The sequence below is a fragment of the Durio zibethinus genome, chromosome 19 (assembly GCF_047325235.1).
Source record: "Durio zibethinus cultivar Kanyao isolate XHJ-2024 chromosome 19, ASM4732523v1, whole genome shotgun sequence".
NCBI lineage: Eukaryota > Viridiplantae > Streptophyta > Magnoliopsida > Malvales > Malvaceae > Durio > Durio zibethinus.
Window position 1 is genome coordinate 4203088 of NC_143180.1, and position 13310 is coordinate 4216397.

The window sequence follows — 13310 nt, forward strand, 5'->3', positions numbered from 1 at the left end:
ACAAAATAATAATAACAATAATAAAATAAATAGAAGAATGGCCAATTGGGCCTGATAACTTGGGCCCTATTGAGTTGGGCCCATTGGCCTTAGGTACAAACCCTATTGGACCAAGCCTAATGGACTTGGGCCTGGACTAATAATGGTGTCTACACCCATTAAATCATTCAATTAAAATTACAATAGAAAAATGCACTAATGTATATAAACCGGTAAAGAAATTAAAAAGTTCATAAAATTATTTCAAAAGAAATAAATTTTCATCAATCAATCATCATTAATATTATCTCTTTATAAATCTACTAACAATAAATTATTGTTTAAACTTTTAATTACTTTTATTTGTTGAATACTCTAATATCTATTTTATTTTAATATCCCAAACATGTTTTTATTTGGTCAAGGAAATTATAGTCATTTACTACGCAGGTATTAAGTTACAATATCTATGTAGATTGTACACGTATATTCGTGATTAAACCAATATTCAATTATATATTCATTAACTAATTTACTATACAAACATATATTTATTGAAAATAAACCAATTCTTCAAGTTATAGTTTGGAACGACTTTATCTAAAAGTGCATATCAACTTATTGATTATTTAATTACTTTATATTGCAGGCTATATGGGTTATTGGACTGGAACTCGGGCTTAAATGAATAAATGTGGGCCATGTTGGTAGGCTATATGTGTTACAAGCCTATTTAATTTTTTTCCGTTTCTATTATTAAATATGTTATTATCGTTATACTAGACGAGGAAAGAGAAAATTATGACCTGCAGTATCCGATATTCACCGATTGCAGTTATGTTGAGTACTCTACTAAGAATTACAAATGATGAAAAGGGGCATTTTATATGGTTTTGTCAAGAAATATCAGCAGTTATTCTCCTAGAATTCTTTCTTCTTTTCTCTTTCTCTTTCTTTCTCTTTGTTTTTTTCTTCTGCGATCTATCTGTTTTCGTTATTTTGGAAATTTAAGCTGTCATTTTGATATCAAAGCATCGACCAGGCAATCATGGTGGATGGAGTCTCTACTAGGATGCAAAGGAAATCCAACAAAATGAACAGGAAATCTCTAAGCTTTAGATGAAATCCAGTAGATCGATGCAAAGATGGAGAGGTAATTTGAGGAGATAGATGTAACATAGGTTTGGAGTGATACAGAATAAGCTACAAGAACATTTGAAAAAGTTCTTAGTAGCTCGATGTCTAACAAGCAAGAGGGAGACTTTGTCTCCGTTAGCAAAACACAAAGGAAGCGGGGAATAGAGCCTGTTTCTGATTGCGATACAGACAAATTTTCCTCGAGTGGAATGATGCTCAATAGTTCTTCACATTCAGATCAACCCAAGTACTTGTTTTCTAATTCATGTAAGCTGTTTAATGGTTATGATTTCAAGGATTGAGTTTTGAAACTAGAATATCACTTCAAGGTTGACAGAATACCTGCGATTATGTTGATTAACAAAGTTTTTTAAAAAATTAACACTTGTCTTATTAGAGTATATTTATAAAAAAATTAACAATTTGATTAATTATTTAAATAGATATAATGAGTTTTTAAAAAACCCACTTCTTACCCATTTTATGATAAATGATACAAATTTTACACTTATTCTCACTTGTTCAAGTTACTTATTTGTTTTTTAAATTTTATCTATTTTTCTTATATATTTACAAAAAAAATAATTAATTAAAATTTTATGTTACTTATTTATGTTGTAATTATATCTTCATACAATTATTCTTACATTCCATTACGTTTAGAATTGTTATACCTATTTTGTAGTTTGTGTTACGACACTTTTTACTCATTTTATGTCAAATGATATGAATTTTATGATTTTTCTTACTTGTTTATGTTACTTATTTGTTTTTTAATTTTTAGCTATTGTGCTTATATATTAACAAAACAATAATTAATTAAAATTTTACATTACGTACTTAATTAATTACGTAACAATAATATTTTCTTACAATTGTTCTTACTTTCAATTACGTTTAGAATTGTTATAACTTTTTCATATTATGCTACAACACATTTTACGCATTTTAAGGCAAATGATATGAATTTTACGTTTTCATCATTTATTTACATTATCTATTTGTTTTTTAATTTTTATTTATTTTCTTATATATTTATAATAATAATAATCAACTAAAAGTTTACGTTATCTACTTAATTATTTATGTTACAATAATATTTTTTATAGTTGTTCAAACTTTCCTTTACATTTAGAATTGTCATAACTCTTTTTTTATTTTATGTCAAATGATGCAAATTTTATGTTTTTCTTTTTCTTTTAATTACCTATTTGCTGTAATTATTAGATATTTTTCTTATATATTTTAAAAATAATAATTAATTAAAATTTTATGTTGGCTACTTAAATATTTACATTATAATAATATATTTTTATGGTTGTTCTTATCATCCATTACATTTAGAATTATCATAACTTTTTCTTAGTGTGTTATGATACTTCTTACTCATTTTACATTAAATGGTATCAATTTTATATTTTTTCTCACTTGTTTACATTAACAATTTTTTAAAATTTCTACCATTTTCCTTATATATATAAAATAATAATTAATTAAAAATTTACATTGTCATCATAATTACTTATGTTTCAATAATATATTTTTACTGTTATTCTTACTTTTAGCAAATTTAGAATTGTTATAGCTTTTTTTTAGTGTGTTATGACATTTCTAGCGCATTTTATTTCAAATGATATTAATTTTATATTACTTCTCATTTGTTTATTTATCTATTTGTTTTTTAATTTTAGATATTTTTCTTTTATATTTACAAGAATAATAAATAATTAAAATTTTATGCTATCAACATAATTATTACCTTTGCAATATTATTTTTTTACGATTATTTTTACTTTTCTTTATGTTTACAATTGCTATAACTCTTTCTTAACGTGTTACAATACTATATATCCATTTTACACTAAACGATCCTAATTTACGTTTGTTCTCACTTGTTTACATTATTAATTTATCTTCTAATTTCTAACTAATTTTCTTAAATATTTATAAAATAATAATTAATTAAAATTTTATGTTACCAATACAATTATTTATGTTATAATAATATATTATTATGGTTGTTCTTAATTTTTATCATGTTCAAAATTTTCATAACTTTTTTAATGTGTTACGACAATTCATACTCATTTTACACTAAATGATATTAATTTTACATTTATTCTCACTTATTTACGTTACCAATTATTTTTTTAATTTTTAACTATTTTTCTTATACATTTACAAAAAAAATAAATAGTTAAAATTTTACATTCGCAACTTAATTATTTATGTTACAACAATTTTTTTTTTTTCGTAATTGTTCTTAACTCTAATTATGTTTAGAATTGTCATTATTTTTTTTCTTAGTATGCAATGAAATTTTTTACTTATTTTACTTCAAATTATATTAATTTTACATTTTTTCACTACTTTACGTTACCTATTTGTTTTTCAATTTTTAGTTATATTTCTTATATATTTAAAAAATAATAATTAGTTAGAATTTTAAATTGCCAAATAATTACTTATATTACTGTTATAACGTATAGATCGTAGACCTACTACTAGACATAGATTAAAGGAGTTGCCACCAATCTTTTTTGTTTGGGTGTGATTAATCACCTGATATAAATTATGATCTACAAAACCAGATTTTAGGTTTAGAGTACAGTTATGCGTAGGGAAAGTTATAATACCCTCACAATGCCCATTCATAGGATGGTACCAGTTTAATTACAAATTATTCAAGCCTAAAAAATTTTTATGTTTTACCAAAATATTTAGTATTGAAAATTAATCTTAAAATTGTCCTAATAGTTTAGTAGCAATTTAAGATAATTTTCTCACCTCAAAAGTAATCATGAAGACTAGTGTCCCGCTCCGAAAAGGCTCCATCATTGGATTTATTATAATATTTAATTTAGAAAAATCAATAAAGTCTCCCAATAGTTTTGTGTGATTTACTTTGAAGCATATCTCCCAATAATTTGGTGAGATTTTATTACCAAAAGATTTGTAAAAATTTTAAACAATTTCATTAAGTCTCCCAATAGTTTGGTAGGACTTAATTTATGAAGCAATCCTTCAATAGTTTAGAGGATAAAAATTATTTTTTATTTTTTACTTTTTTTTTGGAAAACTGATTTATAAAATTTCCCAATAGTTTGGTGGATTTCATTTTAAAAATTAAATCCATGAAAATTCTTCAATAGTTTGGTAGAATTCATAAATTTATTTTGTAAAGATTTTTATTTTAAAAAAAGATTTTTTAATTTATTCTTTTAAACTTATTTGAAAAAGGTTTTTTATTTATTTCATATATAAGTACAAAAAAATCATAATAATAAGTAATGTATTTTTTTAATTTAAAATAAGAAATAATAAAAGTAAATAAAAATAATCAAAATAAGAAAAATAGAATCAAAACAGAAAATGGAAAGGAAAAGAGAAAGAGATTATCTGCAATCGGGTAGGGTTGTGCATGGTAAAACACATAGATTTAGATGCCTCAAATTTTAAGCTTTTCTTCAGAAGTGTTTTGAGTATGTCTCCCTTTCTAAAATGATTATTTTTCTATCTTCTTTTTAATTGATTTTCAGAAACTGACGATTATATCTCAAAAGCTAATAGAGAATTTTCAAAAACCTAACAAATTATCTAGAAAGCTAAACCCAGGAATCCCTAGAATGCAAAACCCTTATAGAAATTGAAATCCAAAAACACCAAATCCCAATTTTCAAAAATCTAAACAAACCAAACTCAAAACTTAAAACCTCTCGGTTACTAAACAAATTTCTCTCTTTTTCTCTCAAGAGTTTCTACATAATCCTTTTTTTTTATCCCCATTTGCTTTGATCATAGATTTATATAGGAATTCATGCTAAATTAATTCCCCTTAAATCTATGATTTATTTGATTTTTCGATTTAATGAGAATTGATTCTGAAATCAAATCCCAAAATCTCTTCCTATCAATTTAATGTGAATAGATTATGGAATTAAATCCCGACAATCTCTCCACATCATTTTTAATGCCAATTAATTCTAGAATTAAATTCAAAAAATCTCTCAATGACGATAGAAGCCTAATTCCAAAAATTATTCTAGGACAAAATACGGTGTTTACAATTACAATAATATTTTCTTACAGTTGTTATTAACTTTTCTTATGTTTAGAATTATTATAACTCTTTCTGAATGTATTACGACACTTTCTATCTATTTTATGCCAAATAATACTAATTTTATATTTCTTCCCACTTGTTTAAATTATTATTTTATTTTTTAATTTTTAGCTATTTTCCTTATATATATACAAAAATAATAATTAATTAAAATTTTACATTACCATCATAAGTATTTATATTATAATAATATATTTTTATGATTGTCCTTACTTTTCATTACATTTAAAATCGCCATAACTCTATCTTAGTGTTTTATAATACTTCCTGCCCATTTCATGCCAAATGATACTAATTTTACGTTTCTTACGTGTTTATGTTATCAATTTATTTTTTAATTTTTAGTTCTTTTTGTCATATATTTATAGAAATAACAATTAATTAAAATTTAAAGTTGTTAACATAATTATTTACTTTACAATAATATCTTCTTAGGGTCATTTTTTTTTTCATTATGTTTAAAATTATCATGACTCTTAATGTGTTCCTACACTTCTTACATTTTTTAGGCCGAATGATATTAATTTTACATTTGTTCTCACTTGTTTACTTTATCAATTTATTTTTTAATTTCTATCTATTTTATTTAAATATTTACATAACAATAATTAATTAAAGATTATTTTGTCAATATAATTATTCATGTTATAATAATATATTATTATGGTTGTTCTTACTTTCCATTATGTTTATAATTGCCATACCATTTTTTAGTGAATTACAACAATTCATACCTATTTTACGCTATACGTTTCTTCTCATTTGTTTATATTACCAATACGTTTTTTAATTTTTAGTTTTTTTTTATGTGTTTAAAAAATAATTAACTAAAATTTTATGTTGGTAACTTAATTATTTATGTTAAAATAATATAATTTTATAATTGTTCTTAATTTAATTATGTTTAAAATTGTAATAACTTTTTTTAGTGTATTACGATACTTTTTTTAGTTTAACACCATATTATACTCATTTTACATAATCTATTTATTTTTTAATTTTTAGCTATTTTCTTTATATATTTTAAAAAATAATAATTAGCTAAAATTTTACGTTGTTAATATAATTATTTGCATTACAATAATATTTTCTTATGATTGGCCTTACTTTCTATTATGTTTAAAATTATCATAACTCATTTTTAGTATTTACGATACTTTTTACCCATTTTATGTTAAGTGACACTAATTTTACGTTTTTCACACTTATTTACATTATCAATTTATTTTTTAATTTATAGCTATTATATATATATATATATATATATATATACACACACACACAAAAACAATAATCAATTAAATTTTTATTTTTCCATCATAACTATTTACGTTATAATAATATGTTTTACATTGGTAATAACTTTTAATATGTTTAGAACTGTCATAATTCTTTCTTAGTATGTTATGACACTTTTTACTTATTTTATGTAAAATAGTACGATTATTACATTTCTTCTTAGCTATTTACATTATCTATATTTTTTTTATTTATTAGATATTTTCCTTATATATTTATAGAAGTAATAGTTAATTAAAATTTTATGTTGCTATCTTAGTTATTTATATTACAATAATATTTTTTATGGTGTTCTTACATTTCATTAAATTTAAAATTATCATAGTTATTTTTTAGGTGTTACGACACTTCTAACATATTTTATGCAATGATATAAATTTTACAATTCCTCTAACATGCTCACATTAATAATTTTTTTATTACTTTTTTAAAAAGTATAATTTCTTTTATGTTAATTTTTATCATTGAATGTATTTTTAACTATTTTCTTATGTATTTATAAGAAAATAATTACTTTAAATTTTACGTCATTAACTTAATTATTTACATTAAAATAATTCTATTAACATTTTTTTCGTTACATTTAATTATGTTAAAATTTTCATAACTCGTTTTTTAGTTTGTTACTATACTTCTATATTAATATAAATTTTATTATTTCTCTCATTTGATTATGTTAATAATTTTTTTATTTTTATTTAAAATATAAATTATTTTACCTTAATTTTTTTCTTTGAAAAATTTTTTATATTAATATTTTTTAATTTCTTTATAATTATTTTTATAATATTTTTAGCTATATTTGAAAATACCAAGTACATTAAAATTTTTTTTTAAATGAACTTTTTAATAATTATTTTTTATTTTAGGGTATTTTTCATAAACATATAATAAAGTGAAAAAAAAGCTATTACATAAAGTGAATGTTGTTTAAATTATATATAAAATTTGATAAATTTTGTTTTGCAGTCTCATTACTTGATAAACAGGTTTTATCTTTCTTCACCTTTAAAATTTAATCAACGATTGAGATTTAATTATATAAATCTAATAATTATTATTGGCTGACCATATATATATATATGTATGTATATTGTAATTTCTTTGAGTTCAAAAAAAATCCATTCGTGGTTTTAAGAAATTGGTCTCGAAAATATAGTACATTGAAATAGAAAACAACAAATATATAATTAATTAATTAAATTTTTTAAAAAATTAATATTAAGGTACTTACCAAAAGCTCTGGTTTTGTTAAGATTATTATATAAGATTAGTTTCAACAAAGCTCTGGTTTTTTATTTTATTTTTATTTTTTTTTGTATTTTACATTTTTATTTTATTATTATTATTATTGTTTTTTTATATATATATATATTTCTTTTATTTTTTATCTTAGGTATTTACTTATTTATTAATATGTATATATCTTTATTATTATTATTTTTTTTCTGTTAATATTTATGTATATCAGATTATGTATTATCTGTTATTTAATTTTAATCTATGTATTAATTTTTTTGATTTATCTAATTTATTTTCATTTGATTTTTTTATTTTTTTATTTATCCGGCTGGAAATTGGATTGGGATTCAATCAGAAGAGTCCAGGTTGGATTCAATGATTGAATCTCGATCCAAAGAGAAATTGAGATTGATCAGAAACTCTTCTAATCAATGCCTATAAAAAGGATCCTCAGAAACACAGAAGATAGAGAAAATAGTGAAAAAAACAGCTACTGGTTGAGATTAAAAGGCATATAGAAGAGATTTGAAGGCTAAGAAAGGTTTAGAAGCGTTAAAACAGCTTTAGGAATCGGGAAAAAATTTTTGAAGATTTTTCGGTGAAATTTTTTTTTTGGAAATTTCTAGAAAATTTCCAGATTTCGATGAATTTTCCAGCGGACGTTGAATTTTCCGGCAAAGATTCTGACCAAGTTTGAAGTTTCTGGCCAACTTCTCAATTTTCGATGACATTTCCAGAAACCGATCAGTTTTTCGATGAACTTCCGGCGAAAAATCTAGATTCCGATGAAAAATTCCAGAATCCGATGAATATTCAATCGGAGTTCTTCAGGCATTTTAGAGAGTAGGGAGAGAAAAGGAAGGAAGAGAGAGAGGGAAGAGGTTCGGTCTGCTGAAAAAAATGAAAGAACCAGCCTTATATATCCTCCCAAAACGACGCCGTTTTTGCGTTAAATAACCCAAAAGATCCACGCGTTTTGCCAAGATCTGACTCAACCCGAGCGTCGACTCACTTTTTGACCCGTGCATGATCTGCCTCCCCGAGCCAAGCTGAGCCGAGCCAACCTTTCGAGCCGCATCCTTCGAGCCGTTTTTATTCCATTAGTCGAGTCGAGCCGTGAGTCGAGCCGCTCCAGTTTTTTTTTTAATTTTAATTTTATTTATTTATTTTTAATTATTAGATTAGGTTTATTTAATATTCTTTTATCTTTATTTTATTTTTATTTTTTGTTTTACTTTTCTTTATTTTATTTTTATTTTTTATTTTATTTTCACTTTTATTTTGTTTTATTATTTTATTTTCTTTAAATAAAATAAAAAAAAATATATTTTTGGGGAAAAGTTGAAAGTATTAATTTTCCTTAAAAATAAATTTTCAAAAAAGGTTTTTTTGATGGAAAGTTGAAAGTATTTAAAAATAAATTTTTAAAACGGTTTTTGAGGAAAAGTTGAAAGTATCAATTTTCCTTAAAATTAAAGTTTTCAAAAAATATTTTTGGAGAAAAGTTGAAAGTATCAATTTTCCTTAAAAATAAATTTTCAAAAAAGATTTTTGAGGAAAACTTGAAAGATTTTTGAGGAAAAGTTGAAAGTATCAATTTTCCTCGAAATTAAAGTTTCCAAAAATATTTTGGGGAAAAGTTGAAAGTATCAATTTTTCTTAAAAATAAATTTTCAAAAAAGGTTTTTGAGGAAAAGTTGAAAGTATCAATTTTCTTCGAAATTAAAGTTTTCCAAAAATATTTTGGGGAAAAGTTGAAAGTATCAATTTTCTTCGAAATTAAAATTTCTAAAAAATATTTTGGAAAAAAGTTGAAAGTATCAATTTTTCCTGCACAAAAACAATCATTCTTTTCTTCCTTTTTATTTTTTTTTAAATGTTACATAATCCGACGATGGAGCCTCTGCAAGTGAAACAGTAGTTTTTCTTGCATACTCTTGAGGTGAGGGAATTTTTTCAATTTTCTGCTAAAAGTATTAGAGTCAATTGATAATAATTTCTAATAATTAATTACTTGGTAAAATTCTAAGGTTCATTGGATAACACAAATTTAAGCTGGCACCATCTTTTGATGGGCGTTGTGAGGGTGCTATAACCTTCCTCACACGTAACCGAACTCCCGAACCCTGTTCTGGTTAGTAGACCTGAACCTATTCTTTTAGGGACCCTTAAACTTAGGTGTTCCCTGAAAGGACAAATTCTTTAGGTGGCCAATCGCACTTAGATAAAAAAGATTGGTGGCGACTCCTTAAGTCAATATCTAGCGATAGATCCCCGGATCTAAACGTTATGACAAAAGTCAATAAAGATTTTATCTATATATATATAGTTTTAAATCACAATGCTAATCTATATTAGGTAATAAGCTATTGACATCCATAAATCATATGATGAAAGGAACCTTTCTCTTATATATACTTTTATAATTCAAAATAAATTATTAGCAGTAGATTTAATTAGGTAATAACGAAATGGGCGTTTCTCCACCCCATTAAAAATCATCATTCTAATTAGAATTAAAAAGAGAAGCTATACTAGGTTAGCAATCGATAAATCATTATACCATTTCTTTGGCTATTGTGATTCAATACTTTACAAACTAAATATATATGTGTGTATATATATATATATATATATATTCATAATTGGAGGAGCAATAGGAGCAGAAAAATTATCTTGGCTAAAACCACTCAAAATCAACTCTACAAATTAATCCCTTATATGTGCAGCAACTTCCAAAGCTTTTGTCACATGCATGCCCCTAAAGCCTCAACTGTTATGCATATATCAGTAGCCATGCATTTTTTTCGTTGGACTTAAACCAAGTACATGTACAACTTATAATTATAGGCGTGAATGCATGGTAACTTATATAATATATAATATCTTCTTGTAATCAAGTATATATAAATATTTTTAAAACTGTTATATTTTGCTTACAAGGGTTTTCCATTTTTTTTTTTTTGTTCTTAATTAGCATCAATTAAAATAAAATTTATCTTGTAAAAATAGGCAGGCGGTGGTGCTGGTGGAGACCACCGTACATGCTCATACTTGTATGCCAAATTTGATTGTTGCTGTTTGTGTGTAAACCAATCGTTTTAAAGCAAATCAATAAAGATCTTATTCATATAAAATTAAACTTAAAAACATAACACAGATAATTATAAATTGATTACTGCAATAGAAGTGGCAAATTACACATGTAAATCAGCATTCATTCCACTCGGGCTGGAAATTTGATTGTTGTCCCACAATTGTCACGAACATTCTCCTTTCCGACGTTGTATGATATCACCTTGATTCCTTGTTTGTCGACGCAAACTGTGATCTCTGACAATAGATAATTACCATTTCGTTTCTTCACACATCGAAGGAGTGGAGTGACATTTCCTACTTTTCCTCTGACCGCATTGATGATATCACCTCTAGGAGCAAAACCTCCCACTGGAATTGCAGCTTTGATAGCCAAATCAAGGTCTACAGTACTCTTCATCAATTGAATGGCAGTGGAATAATAAGGCTGTGGCGGCTTGGCTTGGCAAGAACCGTGTTGCTGCCACTCATGCACCCAAAATTTCTCATTGTTAGCCCACTTACCAATGGAAGGCCAAAGTCTGCTCATGTCATTCTGTAATTGCGGGGGAAAATATTGGAACTACAAAATGACATTTTGTATGTTAATAACCACAATTGCAAATACATCCAAATAATTAAGGTTAGAATAAAATGAAAATCGAAACAAATCGCATACCAAAGGTGTTGGATCACCGACTATATTTGGGCACAAAGTAGGAGTCAATCCAGAACTATTAGCTGGCCAAAGGCCATGAATCACTAATCTCTGTGGAAACACGGTCAAGCCACAAGGATTACCAAAACAGTACCCATTTGGCCAGGTTTGAACCAGCCAGTGGTGGTCGTAGTTGCTCTGTGCAAGAGCAACAGAGCAAAGAGCTAGGAGGGGAAGGAGGAAGAAAAGCTTGAAAACATTCATTTCTCTTTTGATTTTTGTTTTCTTTTCAAGTTATTTCAAGTTGTGATGAAACTATATCAGGCTAATGTATTTATAGTCTTTTGGTTTTAGTGTTGGGGTCACAAGCACACTGTTTTCTTCGTGAAATCCAGATGAGGCAAGCAAAGGTTGGGTTGTTTTTGTTTGCAAAATTGTGCCTTAACCTCAATTAATATCTGCTTTTCTTCTTTTTGATTTTTCTTTTTTCATTCAATGTCACGGAATTAAGTATCTTTCTTATAATTTGGAAATAAAAATCCACAGACATCTTTTACATTTTGGGAATATTTCATTATCTTGTATTACTTTCATTTACAAGGAACTGAGTTGGAATGGTTATCTGTCTTAATCTAATTGAGTTTTGATAAAATTGATTGTAATAACTTGGTTTTTATAGCTTTTTTGATAGTCAATTAATAAGCTTCACATTCTGTTTTCTGTCAATTTTAAGTTTGGGATTTGTTAGCAGATTGAGATATAAAGAATCAGAGTTGGAATGGAAATGAGCATTGGAATTGGCCTGCATATATATTGACTGAGATTCTCTTGAAATTACTTATCAAATCTATCAAGCCTGGCTTCAATAGAAATTATAGATTTAATTGTTCACTGTAAAATATATATATAATATGCAGTGCTAAAACTCAAATGATGCAAATATATATAATTTTCCCCTTTTCAAGTATCTTAATACTATTTTTTTATTTTTAAAAATTTAATTAATTAATTATATATATATTTGTTGCTTTTTGTTTCAGTGTGCTATATTCCAGAAACCAGTCTTTTGAAATCACGAATGGATGGTTTTGAGCTAAAAAATATTATATATATATTTATATAGCTCTATCTCAGGACAGTTTTCTCTTTATTATTGGTGGTGGATCATACAATACACGACTTGGTCAAGCAAAACGGAGTTATCTTTTCAATCAATGAGTAGCTTAATACCTTCTTCAGTGTGTACTCACCACCAGAAGCTGGCTCTGAAGTTTCTCATGCTATGAAAAGAAAAAGAATGCAGCTGCAAGAGATGTCATTTCTGGAAAGCTTGAAAACCTTTCACACCTAGTGGCAAGTATTCTGGTTTTGCATTCTCATTTTTGCTACCGTGCTGTTATATTGTTATTGTGATGTACATGGATTCGTGATATAACTTAATACTTTCATCCTTCATTAAATTTCTAGATATCATCATTTTAAATATGACACGAAAATAATAAAAAAAATTGTATAAAAGCGATAAGGTACAAATAAAAGGATAGATTATTTTGCAATTTAGAACTTTCAGCACTTGAACACTAAAATTTATCCCTCTGCATGGACAAATAGCATCGATGATCGAATTTGTTAATGCTTCTATTCAGAACAATCTACCAGCACCAAAACGTCAGAAAAAAGTTTTTCCTTCCAAAAATCTGTGCGTACCACCCATGATCCAAGAGGTTCTATAGCCCAAGCACATGAAAATTTGAGACAAAAATACACCCTCTTTCAACGAAATAGCTGAAGAGCCAA

At 25.6% G+C, this 13310-nt stretch overlaps 1 protein-coding gene across 1 annotated transcript; it reads right to left on the reverse strand.

Annotated features, from left to right (window-relative positions):
* Nucleotides 1-10885: 10885 nt before the first annotated feature.
* LOC149513362 (extracellular ribonuclease LE-like) lies at nt 10886-11801 on the reverse strand. The gene is made up of 2 exons (XM_089748993.1): nt 11535-11801; nt 10886-11438 (listed from the first exon to the last, which is right to left on the reverse strand). Exons 1-2 carry the CDS (start codon nt 11775-11777, stop codon nt 10998-11000), a joined length of 684 nt encoding a protein of 227 aa, XP_089605119.1. The 5' UTR covers nt 11778-11801; the 3' UTR covers nt 10886-10997.
* Nucleotides 11802-13310: the final 1509 nt, after the last annotated feature.